General features: G+C 39.7%; 5 protein-coding genes and 1 long non-coding RNA gene across 9 annotated transcripts; 4 read left to right on the top strand and 2 right to left on the bottom strand.

Annotated features, from left to right (window-relative positions):
* Positions 1 to 610: 610 nt before the first annotated feature.
* LOC111787638 lies at positions 611 to 1,870 on the top strand. The gene is made up of 2 exons (XR_002814016.1): positions 611 to 832; positions 1,673 to 1,870. It is a non-coding gene; the product is annotated as an uncharacterized LOC111787638 (long non-coding RNA).
* A 1,087-nt stretch (positions 1,871 to 2,957) lies between these two features.
* Positions 2,958 to 6,081, bottom strand: LOC111789055 (protein CUP-SHAPED COTYLEDON 3-like). The gene is made up of 3 exons (XM_023669691.1): positions 5,649 to 6,081; positions 4,780 to 5,054; positions 2,958 to 4,416 (listed from the first exon to the last, which is right to left on the bottom strand). The coding sequence occupies exons 1-3, from the start codon at positions 5,848 to 5,850 to the stop codon at positions 3,580 to 3,582; spliced, it is 1,314 nt and encodes a 437-aa protein (XP_023525459.1). The 5' UTR covers positions 5,851 to 6,081; the 3' UTR covers positions 2,958 to 3,579.
* Positions 6,082 to 8,901: 2,820 nt separating this feature from the next.
* On the top strand, positions 8,902 to 10,755 carry LOC111788409 (cysteine protease XCP2). Its single transcript, XM_023668749.1, has 4 exons — positions 8,902 to 9,644; positions 9,751 to 9,986; positions 10,096 to 10,236; positions 10,320 to 10,755. Exons 1-4 carry the CDS (start codon positions 9,191 to 9,193, stop codon positions 10,533 to 10,535), a joined length of 1,047 nt encoding a protein of 348 aa, XP_023524517.1. The 5' UTR covers positions 8,902 to 9,190; the 3' UTR covers positions 10,536 to 10,755.
* A 753-nt stretch (positions 10,756 to 11,508) lies between these two features.
* LOC111788410 (heavy metal-associated isoprenylated plant protein 30-like) lies at positions 11,509 to 12,685 on the top strand. Its single transcript, XM_023668750.1, has 3 exons — positions 11,509 to 12,074; positions 12,163 to 12,235; positions 12,347 to 12,685. Exons 1-3 carry the CDS (start codon positions 12,069 to 12,071, stop codon positions 12,541 to 12,543), a joined length of 276 nt encoding a protein of 91 aa, XP_023524518.1. The 5' UTR covers positions 11,509 to 12,068; the 3' UTR covers positions 12,544 to 12,685.
* Positions 12,686 to 12,829: 144 nt separating this feature from the next.
* Positions 12,830 to 15,179, top strand: LOC111788407 (short-chain dehydrogenase/reductase family 42E member 1). Its single transcript, XM_023668743.1, has 5 exons — positions 12,830 to 13,155; positions 13,378 to 13,720; positions 13,868 to 14,139; positions 14,234 to 14,430; positions 14,649 to 15,179. Exons 1-5 carry the CDS (start codon positions 12,966 to 12,968, stop codon positions 15,084 to 15,086), a joined length of 1,440 nt encoding a protein of 479 aa, XP_023524511.1. The 5' UTR covers positions 12,830 to 12,965; the 3' UTR covers positions 15,087 to 15,179.
* On the bottom strand, positions 15,174 to 18,535 carry LOC111788408 (AT-hook motif nuclear-localized protein 10-like). Of its 4 annotated transcripts, none has more exons than XM_023668746.1 (7): positions 18,379 to 18,535; positions 18,125 to 18,246; positions 17,219 to 17,735; positions 16,737 to 16,789; positions 16,343 to 16,474; positions 15,759 to 15,920; positions 15,174 to 15,644 (listed from the first exon to the last, which is right to left on the bottom strand). In XM_023668746.1, the coding sequence occupies exons 3-7, from the start codon at positions 17,685 to 17,687 to the stop codon at positions 15,414 to 15,416; spliced, it is 1,047 nt and encodes a 348-aa protein (XP_023524514.1). In that variant the 5' UTR covers positions 17,688 to 17,735; positions 18,125 to 18,246; positions 18,379 to 18,535; the 3' UTR covers positions 15,174 to 15,413. The 4 variants fall into 4 exon arrangements, with proteins under 4 accessions (XP_023524514.1, XP_023524515.1, XP_023524516.1 ...); XM_023668747.1 differs by having other exon boundaries at positions 18,144 to 18,246; XM_023668748.1 differs by lacking the exon at positions 18,125 to 18,246 and having other exon boundaries at positions 17,219 to 17,774.
* Between the last annotated feature and the right edge of the window lie 530 nt (positions 18,536 to 19,065).

Genomic DNA, 19,065 nt, shown 5'->3' with positions numbered 1-19,065 from the left:
AACAATAATACAAATAGCATATAATCAATATATGATTTGTGTAACGTACAGACATCTATTATAACACATATTAATACGCTATAATAATAATATAGAAATGTTTTGTGAATGATAGACATAAAGATAATTTTTGAAATATGGTTGCTAATAAATATAAAATTGTGTATCAATAATAGAAAACTATCATACACATATTATTGGTCTATTAACAATAGTCACAAAAATAAACCTAAAAGTTATCTATTAATGATACACTTTACCCATAAATGAAATAAAATGATCTGAACATAAAAGTTATCAAATTATCATTAATTGACATTTACCAATAAATAAAATAAAAATAGTCTACAAATGATATACTAAGTTTTGAAATTTTGTGTGTGAATGGGCCTACTAGCATTTTCCACCTTAGAATGCCGGCCTGTAATCAAGGCCCAAATTGTTGTGTGAATGGGCCTACTATCATTTTCCAGCTTAACCTGCAGGCCCGTAATCAAGGCCCAAATTTGAGTGTGAATGGGCCAGCTTCAAATGCAGGCCCGTAATAAAGGCCCATATTTTGAGCGGAATAGGCCTATATAGCGTAAATGGACTGACTTCGATCTGGACTTGTAGATCACTTCGTGTTGAAGATCCTTTCGCTGAAATCTGCAGAAAAATGGCGTTGATGAAAGGAGAGCCGCTGGTGAGGAAGCTCGCCGTGTTCGCCAAGTATGTTGTTCTTCCGGGAGCCATGGCCGCAGCTCTCGTTTACTCTCCTCCAGATTATGCTTACTTCAAGAATGACGATAAGTCTTCCAAATAGGATTCTTTCCCATTCTTCCACCTATCGGTTCGTCTCGATCTGCCTTCTCTTAGGGCTAGCGTTTTATAATTTTCCTCGTTATGCTGTTCTCTTTCTAAAATTTTGATAGATGATTTGGTCTGATTGTGGGATGTTTTACGTGAACGAACGTGTTATCTGCTATTGAGGAAATGCTCGTTGTGTTTGCAATTAGAATTGATGCTTTGTGCATCTCATAATCATCGATAAAAAAATTGATAATGTTTTAATCGATGAATATGTTTTCGAGAGTTTGCTTAAGACGTATTTGAACTTTCTCTACATTTATTATCCTGCCTCGCATAACTTCGACACGAATCATAACTTGATAATTCTTTTCTTTTTTTAATTTGAATTTGAATTTGATTAGGCAGAATAAACTAAGTTTGAACTTGATGAAATGAGTAGGCTCTATTAGATCCAACGTACAAGGTGTTTATCTTTTTATAGGATCACCATAATTGATTGTGTCGTCATCTAGATTACCAGCCATTTAATGGGCGTATTAGTAGTTGATCTCCCTAGTTTCCTCATTGATTTGCCTCTTGAACGTAAGGTTGCTTATTTTCGATAATAACCCCCGGCACACTCAGGAAAAGAAAGAGCCTTTTCCTACAAACCAGCCATCCCATTGCCCAGGGGGTTTAAATGCTGAGTATCTTTGCTGCTTGATAATTCCTTGATTCCTCTTTTCTTGACGTATGGGTTTCAAACTATCACTTAAATTTGCTGAAATGTTTGAGAATCACGTTCATTGCTATGTAAGCATTAGAAGCTTTTGTCTGGTTTATTTTCTTCCATTCGATGAAATTGGAATTGGAATTGATTTTCTGTTTTCTTGTGGTACAGGACCGTCTGATCATGTAGGCTTGCATTGGCAGATTTGTGTTCCTCTTTTGTTGATAATGGTGTGTAATGGACTTACTGTCATTATGTCTCAATAATTAGTCATTTGTTTCACTTTTGGGGCTTGGTCTTCGGAGAAAGAACAATGAATTGTTTCCTTGAGGAATACTCAAAATGGGAAGTATATGTTTCCTTTGCTTATTTTTTCCCCTCTTCTTGCCCTTGATAAATTTGAAGAAATTTTGTGGGCTATATGTCCATGGAAGTGGTGACTGAACCATGAGACTGAAGTGGACATTGAATGGGATACATACATACCTGCAAATCTCATATGCTTGTATGAAAATGGTACAGTTTTAAAATGTTGGAAATGTGGATATCCCATGATCACACAACATATATATTCATTCACGCAGAATGTATATTTACCAACCCTTTGGTCCTGTCCAGTGTTAATTTGAAATCAGTTTTTCGACCTTTACTTGATCCCAGGGCACAAGGGAGGGACATGATTACTTGACGTCATCCTCATCTTCCACCAGTGTTATTAAGTGATTTTTAAGTCAAATTACCACTGTTGTTTTGTGTTTGATTTTTCCCTCGGATCTTATACTTTGTTAAAAGTTTCAAAATGTTTTTGTTGGGACTGCCATCAATTCTCTTCATGTCCCTCTGCTTAGCATCGATATTTCATAGCATTCCTTTGGAAGAGTAGTAATTTGAAGATTTACTCATATTTTAAGCAGTGCAGATGACATTAGCTCTGTCGCCCAATCTTTGGTGCGACCTTAAGTAGAAGGAAGCTCGAGATGAGAATGACAGGTTCAGGTAAGGGGGGGAGTGGTTTATGTAATTAAGTCTTGCTGACTCCAGCGGTGGAAGGATATAACTGAATTGGGCCGCTGCATGAATTTGGGGCCTTAGCCTGTGTTTTGGAAATAGATTTAAACAGAAATATTGGAAGGAATTTGTGTGCAATGATTGAGGGGAGGGGAGGGAAGGGGAGGGGAGGGGAGGGGTGGGACGGCATGGCATGGCAACAATAGGATAATGGGACTACACTACACTACACTACACTGCAAACTGTGTCAGGTATTCTTGTGGCCGAATAACTCTGTTTTTTATGAATGGGTTGGGGACAAAACAACAAAGGATTTGGGGTCCTTTGGTTCACAGTTGATTCAAGATTTTAGAATCCAAACCTGATTTTGATGGCCCCATGCCGTACTCGTTTTATTTTGTCATTATTCCTGCTGCGGAGTAGATATGTCTGTTCTCTGATATATACTAATAATTCTTAGGGGCTACTTTTCTGTGCCACTCGCGTGATTCAGATTCATCACAGCTTTATTTTCTTTACTAAATGATGCTTCTTTAAATTTATTCCCACCACCTATTGCTCCTGTTCATTGCTATTATTGAGATGAGGAGGCTGAGGGCTGGCCTAGGGCAGAAGAAGCCCCTCCTTAGTCCTAAGCCAACCCACCCACAGCCCACAGCCCACAGCCCACAGCAAGAGCATGCATGCAACCACCACTGTACCATTGCCAACTTCTTCAAACTTCAAATACCTAATAAATTGCAGGTGACGTCAAAATATACTTGAGACGAACCTTGCAATCCCATCAATGGTGTCAAATCCAGCTGAACCTGCCCCCACCTAATTCTCGATCTTCACTAGAGCGCCCATTTATGTTTATATTCCCAATCCCAGCATAATTGGGTGTCTTCGGCTTACGTACAGAGGTGGATAATGGGTTTTAGAGAAGGGAAAGCATGGATTTTAAAGAAATATTTGGTACATGCAGACACGCAGATTGGACGCTACGCTACAGACGCATACTAGTTTACAACCACGTACTTGAGTACTAAAAAAGTAAGCGAAAAGTTAAAAAATACGAAAAAAGATGTTAAGCATCTAAAGGCCAAGATTCTCCATGGGCATGGGCATGGACGATGTTGATGTGAGGATCTAACATTGTCTGATAGCCGGCCTTGGTGAAGGCGATTGAAGTTGATATGTCATGAACAGACACCTCAGCAGCGGGGGCTGGTGGTGAACTGCATTCCATTTCAAAAGACAAGGGATGTTGATGGTAAGAGGGGGGGTTTGGCTGCATCTTCATCATATCCATGAAGTCTGAGTTGGCCTCAGCGGGCTCGAAATGGGTTGTAAAGCTGGCCTCCGCTTTGAACTGTTTAAAGACATCACACTGTTGTTGTTGATGCTGCTGCTGCTTTAGTAGTACTGTGGAATCTTGATGTGAGAGGAGAGAGTTGAAGAGAATCGATGGCAGCAGTGATGATGATGATGATGATGATGCGGACGGAGTATACGTGTTGCTGTTGGCATTAGCAATGGGGTTTATGTTATTGCTGGGTATGGAGATGGTGTTGATTGAGATAGGGGGTGGTGGTGGTGGTTTGTGTTGCTGATGATGCTGCTGCAACGGCTGCTCGTTCGAGGAAAGGAGGTTGGATTGGGACACGACTGAGGTTACGAAGCTCTTCAGGTCGCTTTCAGGAGGCTGATGAATCTGAAAAGGGTTTTGGAAAGCCTGCATTGCGGCTTGAGATTGACACTCTATTAGTGTTGTTGGAGTCGTCTCGAGCAACGGAGGCAAGGAGTTGGAAGTAGTGGACGATGATAAAGCAGCAGCAGACTCCAGGAGATAAGCGTGGCACGGGAACATTGGATTTTTCTTCTCCCCATTCTTGTGAAATATTCTGCAAATAACCCATTCTTCCTGCAACCGACACAAAAAAAATAAATTAAAAAAAAAAAAAAAAAAAAAANAAAAAAAAAAAAAAAAAAAAAAAAAAAAAAAAAAAAAAAAAAAAAAAAAAAAAAAAAAAAAAAAAAAAAAAAAAAAACTTAGCAGTAGTTAAATCAATCGCATCACATCAAAACTTACCCCCCAAAGTAAATAATAATAGAAGAAGAACAGTGTAGCATTGGAAAGAGGCAGTACTTTTATGGAATATATAAAATAAGTCAACCCGGAAGAGGACAAAAGAATAGGGTTAAGCATTGCAGGTTAATATAGGTTGATTCGCACGGTGCGAGAATGCACGTGCGGTGGCGGGGGCGAGTTCATTATTGGCATTACCTTGCAGGCATGCCGGTAAGAGAAATCGCCGTCTAAGCGGTACTCATGCATGACCCACTTGGTTTTCTCTCCACGCGGGGCTCTGCCTCTGTAGAACACCAGCGTCTTCTTCATCCCAAGTAGGGATCCATTGGATGCACTGTAAACTTCCCTGTCTTTTCCGGTGGCTTTCCAGTAACCAGCTCCGGTGGCCCTATTTGTTCTTAGCCCTGTTGGGTACTTCCGGTCACGCAAACTGTAGAAGTACCATTCTCTCTCGCCCATCTTTGCAACATCTGAAACAATCAACACACACACAACAATGCATATTACTAAAGTACCCCTTCTCCTCTCCTCTCCTCTCTTCTCTCTCCATCTCTTTGAGCTGCACATTTCTTTTATTAGAGTCTACCAGTTTGTGTGGGCAGTTGAGATACTTTTACAGGGAGAGATAGATTTTGTAGCGTTGTTAAATGGAAAAATAATGGTAGCTGCAACCCCACTGATGCATTAGATCATTGAAGTTGACATGAACCTACCTCTAGCATTATGGCGACAAGAAAGATGCAAGTTATGAACTTGAAAAGGGTGTTGCTTTTATCCCCTTAACTTCAACTCCTCAGTTTGGACGTCACAAAAGTGATGATTTAATAGGAAAGCAAAAACAAAAACAAAAACAAAACAAAACAAAAGCCACATTTTGTGTTCCTATCTTAGAGAAGAAAGACCGAAAATCTACGATCACAGCAACAAAAAGAGTATGATATAGAGAAGGAAGATTTTGACACTAATTTTTAAACAAGTGAGGGTGAATGTTTGAAGTTACTTAGTAATGCTGCTGCATGGGTGACTAAGGTGAGGAGAATCATAAACACAAGTGTAGTACGTACCTGGAAGCTCCCATGGCTCACATCGATTGAGGTCTACCTCAGCAATCTCCACCCCGCAGAAGCTGCCTTTGAAAACCTTTGAAGCCAAGTAAAATGTGATAAGCTCCTCATCAGTAGGGTGGAACCGAAACCCTGGGGGCAATCCCTGCTCGTTTAACTCTTCGCCATTTAGCTCGGATAAGATTTGCTCCATTGCCATCATGGTTGTCCGCAGATGGTCCAGAGAGAGAGGGAGAGAGGGAGAGAGAAAAGAAAGAGTTGAGGGAAAGAGAATGGGAGGAGAGAGTTATTATTTTATAAAGGAAGGGTAAATTATATAGGTATGATTATAAAGCACTGAAACCAAAGTAAAGCGAAAGAAAAATATGAGGGGAAATGGGGAGGCGGAGAGATAAGGATTTGAGATTCTTAAAACGCTTTCATGGGGGCCTACAGAAACGCACCTGAAAAAGGCCTTCCCTTCCCTTCCCGGACTAGGTCGCCAACAAAATCATATATATATATATATATATATTTTTGTTGGGAGAAAAAAGAGAAAGGGAAAAGGGGGCGGTTCGCTTGGAGAATGTTAAATGCAAAACTTAGTTTATGCGTGCGTATGTTTGTTTGTTTGTTTGTTTTGAGGGTAGAAGTGAGATAATCTACATGAGGGAAAGGGAGACAAATAGTGAGATCATCACACTAATTCTTTCCCATGCCTTCCAAAACTTAGTAGTCTATGGATTCATATGCTACAATTATTATGAATAATGAAAGGACACCCATTGGACAATAATACTGTCAACAGTGAAAAATGAGGGCATGGAAGGAAGGAAGGAAGGAAGGAAGAAAGAGAAGGGAGAGCCGAATGGAATAGAACTTACTAACTTAGGGTGGGGCTCTTGATTGTAATAAATGATTTGAATGCTTTGGTGGGCTGCATATGCAATGAAATCAGTCGGCGTTGCACGTGTACGCATCATCACCAAATAATAATAATAATAACAACAACAACAACAATTTATTTAATGAGCACAAGAATAGTTATAACCACTGAGTGAAGTAAAAGATAATACAACTGCAACGCCAAAGATCTACTGATGCACTGTAATAGCCAAATAGGTAGGTTTACATAAGCCTATCTGGGCACCCCCTGCCCTCCTCTCCTTTTCTCTAAATTACTTTGAGCTGGAATGGGAACTCTCCACTGTTCCTCACCCACACGTAAGCCAAGCCACACCTCTTCTGCTTAGCGTTTTAAGGATTTTTTTTTTCCCCCTAATCAATGGTCTTCGTGAGACGAATAGGAAAAGGAGACGTTGATGTGTGGCGTTGTCAAACAAAACTGTGGTCGAAAAAGTCAGTGCGGGGGCCATGAGAATTTAAGACATTGCACACTCCCATTAAATGCAAGGGCTGCTGCTTATTAATGTGTTCACAAAGATAATATCATTCTTATTATCTCTTTCTTTTTTGTAACTGGAAGAGGAATGAATGCATGCAATTACACCCACGCACGTGCCAAGGAAGGCTTGTTTTTTGTTATATTGGGAGGATGCAAATGAAATGACAAGTCAATGTGTATAAAGGCAACAGGTTGCGTGGGACCTCAAATTCGTCGATTTCTCGTGTTTGATTCAAATCCGAGTGTAAAAAGGTAATATATATATACACACACACAAGGCGAAGGAGTAACCACCAAGTACTAGTAAAGAGCAAGGAGGAGGTTGGGTGGGTGGACGAGTGGAGCTGCAAGGCAACGAAGCAGAAGAAAAGTGAAACTTTTGGATAATACAGGGACCACTCAGCAATAATCTCATAAGGAATGATTGGGGTTTGTGTTCAAATGTTATAAAAAATATATATATATTAGAAATTCTCAATTCTCATAAATGAATTGAAAACAGAAAACGAGAAGGCAAGGCCATTTGGCGTTCTTCGACCCATTCCGTGTTTGTTAATTAACAACACCAATGCTTACAGCTCAAAGAAGTAGGGGCAGACTAGGTAATTTGCACCATCTCTGATAAGGGGAAAAAGAAAGAAAAGGAAAGCCCGTACAAATGGGAGCAGNAGGAGGGAGGAGGGAGGAGGGGGGAGGGGGACCACCAGCAAGGTAAAAAGGAAACGGAAGGGGGAGGGGAGAGAGTGGAGAAATAATTGGGGAGAGAGCGGGGCGGGGCAGAGCAGAACAGAACAGAACAGAACAGAACAGATATGTGTGAAAAAGAAGTGCAATTATTAAACAACAATTGTCTCTTATTTACTCATGACATCGTCTTGCTTTGCTGTCTTCACATTCCCATTCATTTTCCAAACTCTCCAATTCCTTTCCCGTTTACCCTTACACTCCCACTTTCACTTCCTTACCCTTTGGGCTTTCACCCCCAACGCTACAGCCCACCGCCTGTGTCCATTCTCGATTCTTTTCACTCCTCTTTCTTTCTTCCGTCACATTAACATACATTATGCATTTTTACGTCACCACAATAACTGGATCTCTAATAATTTATTGTGCGATTCTATACGAAAAAAATCATAATTTTTTGTCCTTCAAAAATAATAATATACAAATTTATTGTACCGATATTATATTAACTATACAGATATAGTTCAAAATTCTACAATATTGTTACTAAAATTCTATCTATGCAGCTTAAAAGGTTCCATCTGGCTTAGTAAAAAAAATATCTATAATCGCATCCCAAAGAAAAAACTATAATATTAATCATTCATGTCGTCTTACCTATTTTACTCCAGAGCAATATCAACAGTGATACCAAATTTTGCGAAAAAAAATTAACATTAGTAGTCATATATATAATTTCCTCCAAGAACCAGAGTAAAAAAAGCCATCAATCAATTTTTGCCTATATTATGTTTGAAATAATTAAACACACCAACCCAATAAAAATCTATTGCAAAACTAAAAAATAAAATAATGCAAAATCTTCTTGGTCCTAAGAAATTTATCCATCTACTAATAACATAAATATTAAGATGAACATATACCTTCAGGTCATTGTTTCCAATTCTTCATTTATAATGTATAACATCCAACATTTATAACAATAAATCAATTTACGTTTTATATTTTTCGAAACAAGAATACATGTGTAGTATAAAAATACCGAGGGGGCAAATTGCACCTATAAAGCAACGCAACTTAGACTCGTTGCTGAGCTCCTCCTTATAAGTGGATTCGATCTACTTAATACCTCAATAATAATTAAAAATAAATAAAAATTCTTCCTCTGGTGTGAAGTGGAACTAAGTTTTGAAGTCATTCAGGAATTACATGAATGAGAACGACAGAAAGCGTAGATTCAAAGTCAGTCAATACACACAAACCAGTCTTAAAGTCTGGTATCAATGTTCCTATATACAAATATATATTATATCAACTTTGCTTGTAAGCAACATTTTGTAAGCTACACACAAGCACATTCATTCAACCCTCCTAGTATAAATGGTTCCCTATATCTCTTCGTTTCCTTCCAACCCTTTCTTTGTCTTCCTCCAATAAAAAAATATTTGCGAATTCCAAAACTAGAGAGCTAGCAATGGCTCTGCCTAACTCACTGCTTCTAGCGCTATGCATGTGCGTTTTTGTCGTCGCAAGTTGTGGGAAGGACTTTTCAATCGTGGGTTACTCAGCAGAAGACTTAACTTCCATGGATAAACTTATTGAGCTCTTTGAAGAATGGATATCAAAGCACGGCAAGATTTATGAGACCATCGAAGAAAAGTGGAATAGATTTGAGGTGTTTAAAGACAACTTGAAGCACATTGATGAAACAAACAAGAAAGTGAGTAGTTATTGGCTTGGACTCAATGAGTTTGCTGATTTGACCCACCAAGAGTTCCAAAAGATGTATCTTGGACTGAAAGTTGAGTCGTCTCGAACAGGGCAATCCCAAGAAGAGTTCACCTACAAGGATGTTGTAGATTTGCCCAAGTCGGTGGATTGGAGAAAGAAAGGAGCTGTGACTCGTGTCAAGAACCAAGGTTCATGTGGTAAGTAATACGTCAACTCCCATTTTGCGTTCCTATATCTAACTTTATCCAATAAAGAAGTAACCAATATTCAGCAGTAATTTGAATGGGGTTTGAAATTTCACAGGTAGCTGCTGGGCATTTTCCACTGTTGCTGCAGTTGAGGGGATAAATAAGATTGTTGCTGGAAATTTGACTTCGTTATCAGAGCAGGAACTAGTTGATTGCGATAGACCTTATAACAATGGGTGCCATGGGGGCCTCATGGACTACGCATTCTCTTTTATTGTCTCTAGTGGTGGACTTCACAAGGAAGAAGACTACCCTTATCTCGAGGAAGAAAGCACTTGCGAGAACAAAAAGGTAAAACTACCTACTGAACCCCGGAGCCCGTTTTTGGGCATTACATTGGACCAGATACATAAAACCATATCCAAAAATGCTCAGAAATGTTCAAATTTCTTCCCTGCAGGGGGAACTGGAGGTAGTGACAATCTCTGGCTATAAGGACGTACCAGAGAACAATGAAGGCAGCCTCATAAAGGCATTGGCACACCAGCCACTCAGCGTGGCCATAGAAGCTTCAGGAAGAGATTTCCAATTCTACAGCGGGGTAAGCAAAATTTTGAACTGTTATGGATATTGCTGCATCTACTATTTGGCTCTAGTGCATAATAACATTACAACTTTGTGCAGGGCATTTTCGACGGACCCTGTGGAACAGAGCTTGATCATGGAGTCGCAGCCGTTGGATATGGATCATCAAAGGGAGTGGACTACATCATTGTGAAGAACTCGTGGGGACCCAAATGGGGAGAGAAGGGATTTATAAGAATGAAGAGGAACACTGGGAAGCCTGCAGGGCTGTGTGGAATCAATAAAATGGCTTCCTATCCTACTAAAAATAAGTGAAGAGAGTAACTATGTCTTGTTTCCTACATTATATTCCAAATATATGGCTTTGACTTTTATTTCTCTGTTTTCTTCTGTCTCCCACAGAGACGTATAATTCTGAAGCATATGTATTGACAATGATATTGTGAGAGAAAAACGATGACACATAAACCTTTGTTTGATACTGTGTTGTACACGACATTATAATCTGCAATTACATCATATTCGATTGGTTGAATGTAAGGCTTGCCAGCAGGGAAGTAATCCAATCAGCTTTAGTACTTGTGATGAACGGAATTAGTTGAGTAATTGTAGCAAACATAGTCAGATTCATAGTCCATTACAGTTATTCGTTCCTTGATTTGGTAGAAATATGTTAAACTCCTTCATCATTTTTAATTACTCTACACTTCGATTTCTAAGACTTCCTAAGCCATGAATATCAAAGAGATGAAGATGTTGTCAAATTGTCGAGAAATACGGAAGAACATCGCAATTTCAGGCATAGTGTAAAAGTCGTGATACGCACCTGGAAGTGCAGCCACCATAAGAAGCACCATCAAGCATCTTGCAGTCCCGCGATGATAGGTCCACTTTCGGATGGGCAGCAGGCGGAAGCAGACGGAACTGAAAAGCCGAAGACTCGAAACATTACGGCTGCGTCCACCGCAGAGCCTATCATGGTGACCGTGAGGGGGGCTTTTCTGATGGTAAGGAGTTGGTCGGTTGGATAATCGTCATGACGGAAGAAAAACGGAACAGAAATCAAAAGCATCCGTGAAAAGGGTGGTGGCAGCAATTAGGATGAATTTGAAAGGGGAATTAGGTTGAGCGCCAAATAGACCTAATTACTACGCTTTTAAGTCTCTTATTATTTTCATTTAAATTTGTTTTAATATGTAAATTGAAGTTGGGCGAAGAAGTGAAATTAAAGCTTTGGTCGGTAAGGTTGGGAGGGTGGTGGGTAGACGGTTATGTAGCGGTCAAGGTGATCTGGATGCTATAAGTTTGAAAGGGGTGTTGTAATATATGACCCAGTTTTGAAAAACATGGAAAAGGGATTGGAAATCCGATGAAACGTACGCGAGTTTCGAGAAGAATAATGAAGATTTTGGTGTCTGAAAATTCGAGATCCACAAAGTGAAGAAGAGTGAGTGAGGGGATTTTGGTAAAGGAAGTAAAGGGAAGTTGGACTCGTCAAACCCAATCATTTTGAATGCTTCAAGTTATTGAAAACAGGGGATTCTTGAATCTTGGAGTGGGAATCCCATGATGCATTACAGCTTCCTCGTATTCTGCTTCCACGTATTCTGCTTCCACTTCTCTGTCTGCTCTGTTGTCTTTGGATGTTGTCTTTGGATGATGTTGTCTTGTCTTTGGAAAAAGTAAAAGACTAGATTGAATCGGGGGTCGCTCTTCTGGAACACCCATCTCGGCCCCACTTTGCTTCTTCCAAACCCCCTCTATTTAATCCCCCTCTCCTCCTCCTCTGCACTTCACTCTTCCAACTTCCAACATTTCTTTCAATCCATTCGCACCTAAACGCCTTCCATGGAGGTACCATTCTACTTCAAACTTCTCTTCTTTTCTTCTTTTTCTTTATTTTTTGAGGAGACTAACGTTGTTCTTTGGGTGTGTGTCTCAGACAGTTGAGTTCAAAGTAGATATGGTCGGAATCCACGAGAAAAGGCTCAGGAAATGTCTGTACAAATTGAAAGGTAATTAGTGGCAAAGAGTGGAAATATGGGTGGTTAGATTAGACGCATGACCCAGACACACAAATCTTGATGTTTGCTTTCAATCTGTGTTGGACATTTCATTTGATTCAGGTGTGGAGAAGGTGGAGGTGGACGCGAACAGCCAGAAGGTGGCGGTGACCAGCTACATTCACCGGAACAAGATACTGAAAGCGATGAGGAGAAGTGGTCTGAAAGCCGATTTCTGGTCGGCCCAAAACGAGCTTCTTAATGCATACGCCGCCACTTATGGAGCCTTCAGATTCTGCTCCTACAACACCTTGTTCTAGAACTTTTACCATTTTTGTTTAATTTATTTTTGTGGGAGGGGTATAAATATTTTCATTCAAGCTGGCATTCAACGGCCTACTGTAATTTTAAACACAAGCAACTCCAAAACAAATCTCAGAATGAATAGCTTTTAGTTGGAAATTCATTTGTATTTTTAAAATTATTTTGGTTGATGATTTTGATGTGAAAGCCACCTGTCATCAATAATTATAATTTTTGTAGATAAAGTAGTAGTGATGTGTTACAAAATCAAAAGAACAATTATTAAAGCTACCACTTTTAGTTGGACACCAAAAACTTAGCGCACAACACAAGAATCCAATTTGGAATAATAGGGTTGGATCTATCTCTACTCAATTTCCCCTCCTCTTCTTTCACTTCTCTGCAACACTTTCCTTACTTCCATTTCCCATCACGCGCCATGCATTTCACCGCCAACCAAGGCATCGAAGGCAACACCTTCGCCGTCACCGGTGCATTGGGCTTCGTCGGCTCTGCCCTCTGCTTAGACCTTGTCCGTAGAGGCGCTCTCCAGGTCCGAGCCTTTGACCTCCGTCCTGCCTCTCCTTGGTCCGATGACCTCAAGATTCACGGGGTCAACATCATCCAAGGTTCATCCCTATCTGCAATTCAGACCCCCTTTTACTGTTTATTTTGCGATTCACCTCGGCGGTGCTATTATAATCTCTCTGCCTTACGCATCCACTTTGATCGTCCTCTCGCTATTTGTCTCTACTTTACTCTTTTCTGGCTTTGATTCTCTCTCTCTGTAGTGGAGTAAAATTGTGTGCGACATTAGGCTTCTTTCGACGCTAACTCTTGCACTCATGTAGGGGATATTACCTGTAAAAAGGACGTGGAAAGAGCTCTTCGTGGTGTTGATTGTGTTTTCCACCTAGCAGCATTTGGACTATCAGGGAAAGAAATGCTTCAAGTCGGTCGCGTTGATGAGGTGAATATTAATGGAACATGCCATGTCTTGGATGCTTGCCTGGAGCACGGCGTTAGACGGCTTATATATATGAGCACGTATAATGTAGTGTTTGGAGGTCAAGAGATTGTTAACGGAAATGAGGGATTACCTTATTTCCCAATTGATGATCACGTTGATGCATATAGTCGAAGTAAATCCATTGCAGAACAATTAGTTCTGAAGACCAACGGGCGCCCCTTAAAGTAAGTGAAATCACTACTTTCTACTTCCGTGGTTTTGCCTTTTTCTGGTTTGTTTACTTGTCTTGGATTGCGCTTACTGCAACCGTTAGTCTTTACTTTCTTGCGCAAGAGTGTATAATAACATTAGCCTCGCCTTTGGATTCTTAGGAACAGGGATGGCAAATGTTTTCACACCTGTGCTATACGTTCCTGTGCTATCTACGGACCTGGGGAAGAGAGGCACTTTCCTAGGATTGTCTCCTTAGCGAAGTTAGGCTTGCTACCATTCAGAGTTGGGAAACCAAGTGTTAAAACAGACTGGATCTATGTGGATAATCTCGTGCTTGCTTTAATATTGGCAAGCATGGGGCTTCTGGATGATACTCCTGGTAAAGGAAGAGGCCCAATAGCTGCTGGCCAGCCGTATTATGTATCAGATGGTAACTCCACAGAATTTCTTACGTTTTACAACCCTCCCATCTACTCTTTGTAGATTGCTTTAATGTCCTGCTGTGCTGTTTCTATTCTTATCAGGTTATCCAGTTAATTCCTTTGAATTCGTTCAACCACTGCTCAATAGCTTAGGTTATGAGTGGCCAAAGTTTTACATGCCTGTTTCTAAAGCTCTTCTCTTGGGGAAGTTTTTTGCTGCGTTGTACACAATATTATATCCTTGGTTGAATAGATGGTGGCTTCCACATCCCTTGATGCTTCCCGCTGAGATTTACAAGGTTTGTTTATTTTGTTTCGTTCTTTTATGCTTGTGTCTGCTAACATGCAAATGGCCCTACTGAATGTTTGGACATCTACTTGCAACCAAGAATTCTCTCCTTGACCATCCCAATAATGCTCCTTCGTAGTGTGAAGAATGATTCCATGCTGAGTTAATATAACAGTACTTAATCAATTCCTCTGAATCCTAATTAGTTGTTTGCCTATATCGCCACAGGTTGGCATCAGCAATTATTTCTCGTATCTTAAAGCCAAGGAGGAGTTGGGCTATACTCCAATGGTGAGTTCGAAGGAGGGCATGGCTGCGACCATCTCCTATTGGCAGGAGAGGAAGAGGAAGAGCCTCGATGGGCCAACAATATATGCGTGGCTGTTTTCTGTTGTTGGAATGAGCATGCTGTTTAGTGCAGCTTTCCTTCCAGACGTTGGGCCTGTTCCATTCTTCAAAGCTATCAGCCTTTTGTTCTTTAGGTCGATTCAAGTGGTGAGGATGGTGTTTCTTGTAGCCTTTCTACTGCACGTTGGTGAGAGCATATATGCATGGTTCTTAGCAAGGAAGGTCGATCCTGCTAACTCCAGGGGATGGTTTTGGCAAACTTTTGCTCTAGGCTACTTTTCCTTGCGTTTCTTGTTGAGAAGAGCAAGGAGTCAATAGGGGAACTCGCGTTACTTTTACCTATTGTAAGAGAAACTTAAGAAAATGTAAAGGAGAATTTGAGAGAAGAAATAGAGCCTGTTGTTGTGATAATCTTGAGTTTATAGCATCGAAGCTACAACGGCTGTAATTTCAATAAATTCATTATTTGTAATTCTAAAACAAAACAACACAACTATTTCACAATCTTTCACAATCTTCTAATTCCTAACCGATACTAAAACTACAGGTGCATCTAAAACAAATTAGAAAATAGAGCACCAAACTAAACTCCCGGCTGGCCCGCCCTATTAGCAAATCAAGTGAGTTAACGAAGCAGCTCCAGTTTCACTTCCAAGATGCGGTATTATTGCAGGCTCCACCACTCTGATTAAACGGACTCCCTTGCCCTCCTGAGGATTCACTGAGAGCCCCACGTGATTGCGGACTGCTCGCCCCTGTCATTCCAGCACGGATCGGAGCGAGTTTATGTGGTGCAGTAACAGGCCGCTGTTCTATTTGGTTTGCTTGTTTCAACTCCTTCTGCCCCCCATCGTTCACAAAGCTCCCCACCACCACCTAGTAATCCGATGGTAACCCGATAACAACCAATGCATAATCAAAAACAACATCACTAAACGAGAGCAGTGCCGATGTGAAAAATGAAAAACGTTCTAAAATAATAACCAGTACCTGAACAGGAGAGGCTGCCGTTAGAAGACCAGCCACCCCACCACCCAAAACTCTACCATCTGGTCCAGACAATGAAACACTTAAACCCCCAGTTCGGCTACGCTGACCACCATTCTCGGTGAGAAGATATAACCCAGATAGTGACAAAATCTCAAATCGCCCCTGCACAACAAATAATGCTTCATTATCACTCAATTCATGAACATGCTTGAATTGTGCTTCTAACGCCCCGCTCAACCATTTTACTCCAAATAAATTGATTTGGCGAACAACTGAGAGGCAGACTAAAATATGAGAAAAGCAATTAGCCTTATGGAAATTAGTTTTCTTTCCATCCCTTTCCAAATCCATTGGATGTATGAACCCGGGTTCAATAAACCTACCCACATTTCAGCGAAACTATTAATCCCATAGAAACCAAGAACAAGGTCTGTTTAACAATCAATTATCTCAAATAGCTATTAATTTGGGGACTAACTTCTTCAATGACTATAGATTGTTATCCGCACAAGAAAATGTCAAGTATTCAAAATGGAAGCCGTACTAAATCACAACTTCAGTTCAAAAGAACCAGATGAACGAACCTCATAAGTCACGGTTCCACCAGACATGGCTGGCTGACGTAGAGTCACGTTGGATATAGCTCCATTTGCTGAAAGAATACAAACAGCTCTAGGACCATTCTGTGAGATTGACATTATTTTTGAAGACACGTCCTGGAAAACATAACAAAAATTCAGATTGCAGTCCTAACTAAAATATGAAATCGTATAACAGCACATTGATCAAAACATCGCAATGGTTATTCAAATTAGCATTGATTGCACCTGATTACCTTCCATGATGGACATACAACGTGAGGTTTTTTCATAATAAGACGTCCAAACATTAACGTGAAGTACTCATTCAATTAGGTGGACAAAGAAAACAAGGTTGAAATAGCAATGAAAGAAAAATAAAACAGGCAAAAACATGAACCTCTCCAGCTTTCACGGTGATGACATGTGGGGTAAATCCAACTCCGGCTGATCCTACAATTACAATCATACATTATTTTAAGCTGTAGCCTGTAATGGCATTATCAAAGTCGAAATTAAGCCTGAGGAATCAAGACTCTAAAATTGACATGCCTGTGAAGGGAAGACTGAGTGGCAGAAGGTACTTAAAAAAGAAAGAAGCCACGGCAGTAATGGGGAGGGGCAGAGAGCAATGATTTTAGATATCAAGGAAGCAGAATCAGCTCATTGCCTGTTCTAGTTTATCGAGAACCACCGACAGTTGCACTTATATATTCTTTTTATGACGTTGGAAAATTAAATATATACGAACTGGTCAAAAGTGCGTAACCGGGTTAACCCACTTGTCAGTTTAAAATTAACTAAGCTGAATAATAAAATCATAATCTTGTGACCATGACAAATGCCCAGGAAACCAAAAGGACGTGGAATATGTAGAGTTACCCAAGGCATCCAGCTGCTGCTTTTTGCCAGAGCCAGGGGGTCTGCCTCTGGCTTTCTTCAAAGTTGGAGAGGCTGATCCTCCCGAGGGAGTCACGCCAGTGGTAGGAGGAGAAAAACCTCCACCGGACTGAGTTGCGGCGGCGGACGGGTCTGCAGAAGTCACTGCCATACTGCCATCTGGCCCATACTTCCTAGGCCTCCCTCTCTTCCTCTTGACAGGCGCGCTTTGCGTATTCATGTCAACGAAAGCTTCACGAGGAGAAACATCGGCACCGGCATTACCGGAAACACCGACGCCGGGGGACTGGTAGGTGGGCGAGACGGAGGAGGCGGGCTTGTAGACGGCGTCGGCGCCGAAGGGCAAATGCAAGCCAGGCAAGACCGACTGTTGTGACTGTACTGGACTCTTCTGGAAACCGATGGTGAAGGGTTCGCCGCTGGTCATCACTCCGGTCTCAGATCCCGTCATTCTTCTCCAGCGCTGGAATCAAAATTCCATACAGGGAAGTCCCAGTCCCTGACCGAACGAACGAACAAACAAACAAACATAATCCATCTTCAAAAACAAAATAAAAGAAATCACAAATTGCAGGCGGCAGTACTCGGAGAAGTTGGGAAAAATCCGCCATTCACAAGATTTAACAGCTTCAACAAATTCAAAAAAAAAAAAAAAAAAAAAAAAAAAAAAAAAAAAAAAAAAAAAAAAAAAAAAAAAAAAAAAAAAAAAAAAAAAAAAAANAAAAAAAAAAAAAAAAAAAAAACAATAATTCAGTGTCGGGGAAATAATTATTTAGTGGGGGAAATGTGAATTTTCCAAAAAAGAAAAGAAAAGAAAAGAAAAGAAAAGAAAAGAAAAGAAAAAGAAAAGAGAATTTAGAAATAGGGATTATATAATTCTGAAAATACCTAAAGCCACCAACCCGACCTTAAAACTCGGAACAGAATCAGTAGGAGTCGAAGAAAAACCCTAATAGCGTCAAAACTTGCACAAAATTTTTGTTTCCAACCACAGATCTTAACAGTCGCCACTGAGGAAGAAGAAAACCCACATGATTCAGTAAGAAATTATTTTCTATAAAAAATTGAATTTCACAGTAAAAGATGACTAAAAATATGAGAAGAAGATGGGAAAAAAAATCAGAAAAATCCAATAAACTTACCAATAAAACACGAAAAATAGCAGAGACGAAAAACAATAAGGGGAAAGAAATTGGAAGGCTTGGGAACGAAAAAGCAACTCAGCCCCAAGGGGTTTTTTTTTTTCTTTTTTTTTTTTCGCTTTTTTTTCTGGGAGAAATGCAGGAATTCTGAATATTTGGTGATAATTTATTATTGTTTTAATTATTAATAATATTTTGACGAGAAATCCGTGGATGTGTAAAAAGAAACCGATGGGTAATTTTGGTATTTGAAAATAATATCATTAATTATATTTGCTTTACGGCTTTGGATACTAACTTCCTCAATAATAGACCGCTATCTAATTATTCTAAATTATGCCCTCCTATCTTTTTTTCACCGTCTTTCAAATAATAGTAGTAATAATAATAATAAATGCTCACATTTATTTAGATTTTACTCATATTTACGCCTGTTTTTTTTTTGTTTTTTTTTATTCGTTTATATATTTACTGTAGCTTAAATTTAAAAATTATTTATATGATATTTAGATTTAAAAATAATTTTAAAACCTAAATTAATTATTTTTATTTTATAATTTATAAAATCAAACCCATGGATGAATATATAAGTAATTTACTTCTTTATATGACTAATATGAAACATAATTTCGTTTTCTTTTTTTAGTGAAAAAAGTGAATCATTCCCTGTACTTAAATGTAAAAATA

This window comes from Cucurbita pepo, chromosome LG02 (assembly GCF_002806865.2).
Source record: "Cucurbita pepo subsp. pepo cultivar mu-cu-16 chromosome LG02, ASM280686v2, whole genome shotgun sequence".
NCBI classification, from domain to species: Eukaryota; Viridiplantae; Streptophyta; class Magnoliopsida; order Cucurbitales; family Cucurbitaceae; genus Cucurbita; species Cucurbita pepo.
The sequence above is the reverse complement of the archived record's forward strand: the minus strand, read 5'-3'. Positions and strand labels throughout refer to the sequence as shown.

Bases quoted from the DNA above. Each gene is read 5' to 3' on its own strand.
- LOC111788407 (XM_023668743.1), top strand. From the start codon at position 12,966: ATGCATTTCACCGCCAACCAAGGCATCGAAGGCAACACCTTCGCCGTC. The intron at 13,721-13,867 runs GTAAGTGAAATC...TTGGATTCTTAG, and splicing joins ACCAACGGGCGCCCCTTAAA to GAACAGGGATGGCAAATGTT. The intron at 14,140-14,233 runs GTAACTCCACAG...TATTCTTATCAG, and splicing joins GCCGTATTATGTATCAGATG to GTTATCCAGTTAATTCCTTT.
- LOC111788408 (XM_023668746.1), bottom strand. From the start codon at position 17,687: ATGACGGGATCTGAGACCGGAGTGATGACCAGCGGCGAACCCTTCACC. The intron at 15,921-16,342 runs GTTCGTTCATCT...TTTGTTGTGCAG, and splicing joins GTGGAACCGTGACTTATGAG to GGGCGATTTGAGATTTTGTC. The intron at 15,645-15,758 runs GTACTGGTTATT...TCGGATTACTAG, and splicing joins CGGCAGCCTCTCCTGTTCAG to GTGGTGGTGGGGAGCTTTGT.
- LOC111788409 (XM_023668749.1), top strand. From the start codon at position 9,191: ATGGCTCTGCCTAACTCACTGCTTCTAGCGCTATGCATGTGCGTTTTT. The intron at 9,645-9,750 runs GTAAGTAATACG...GAAATTTCACAG, and splicing joins CAAGAACCAAGGTTCATGTG to GTAGCTGCTGGGCATTTTCC. The intron at 9,987-10,095 runs GTAAAACTACCT...TCTTCCCTGCAG, and splicing joins GCACTTGCGAGAACAAAAAG to GGGGAACTGGAGGTAGTGAC.
- LOC111789055 (XM_023669691.1), bottom strand. From the start codon at position 5,850: ATGATGGCAATGGAGCAAATCTTATCCGAGCTAAATGGCGAAGAGTTA. The intron at 5,055-5,648 runs GTACGTACTACA...TGATTGTTTCAG, and splicing joins TGAGCCATGGGAGCTTCCAG to ATGTTGCAAAGATGGGCGAG. The intron at 4,417-4,779 runs GTAATGCCAATA...TGTCGGTTGCAG, and splicing joins CTTACCGGCATGCCTGCAAG to GAAGAATGGGTTATTTGCAG.
- LOC111788410 (XM_023668750.1), top strand. The intron at 12,236-12,346 runs GTAATTAGTGGC...CATTTGATTCAG, and splicing joins ATGTCTGTACAAATTGAAAG to GTGTGGAGAAGGTGGAGGTG.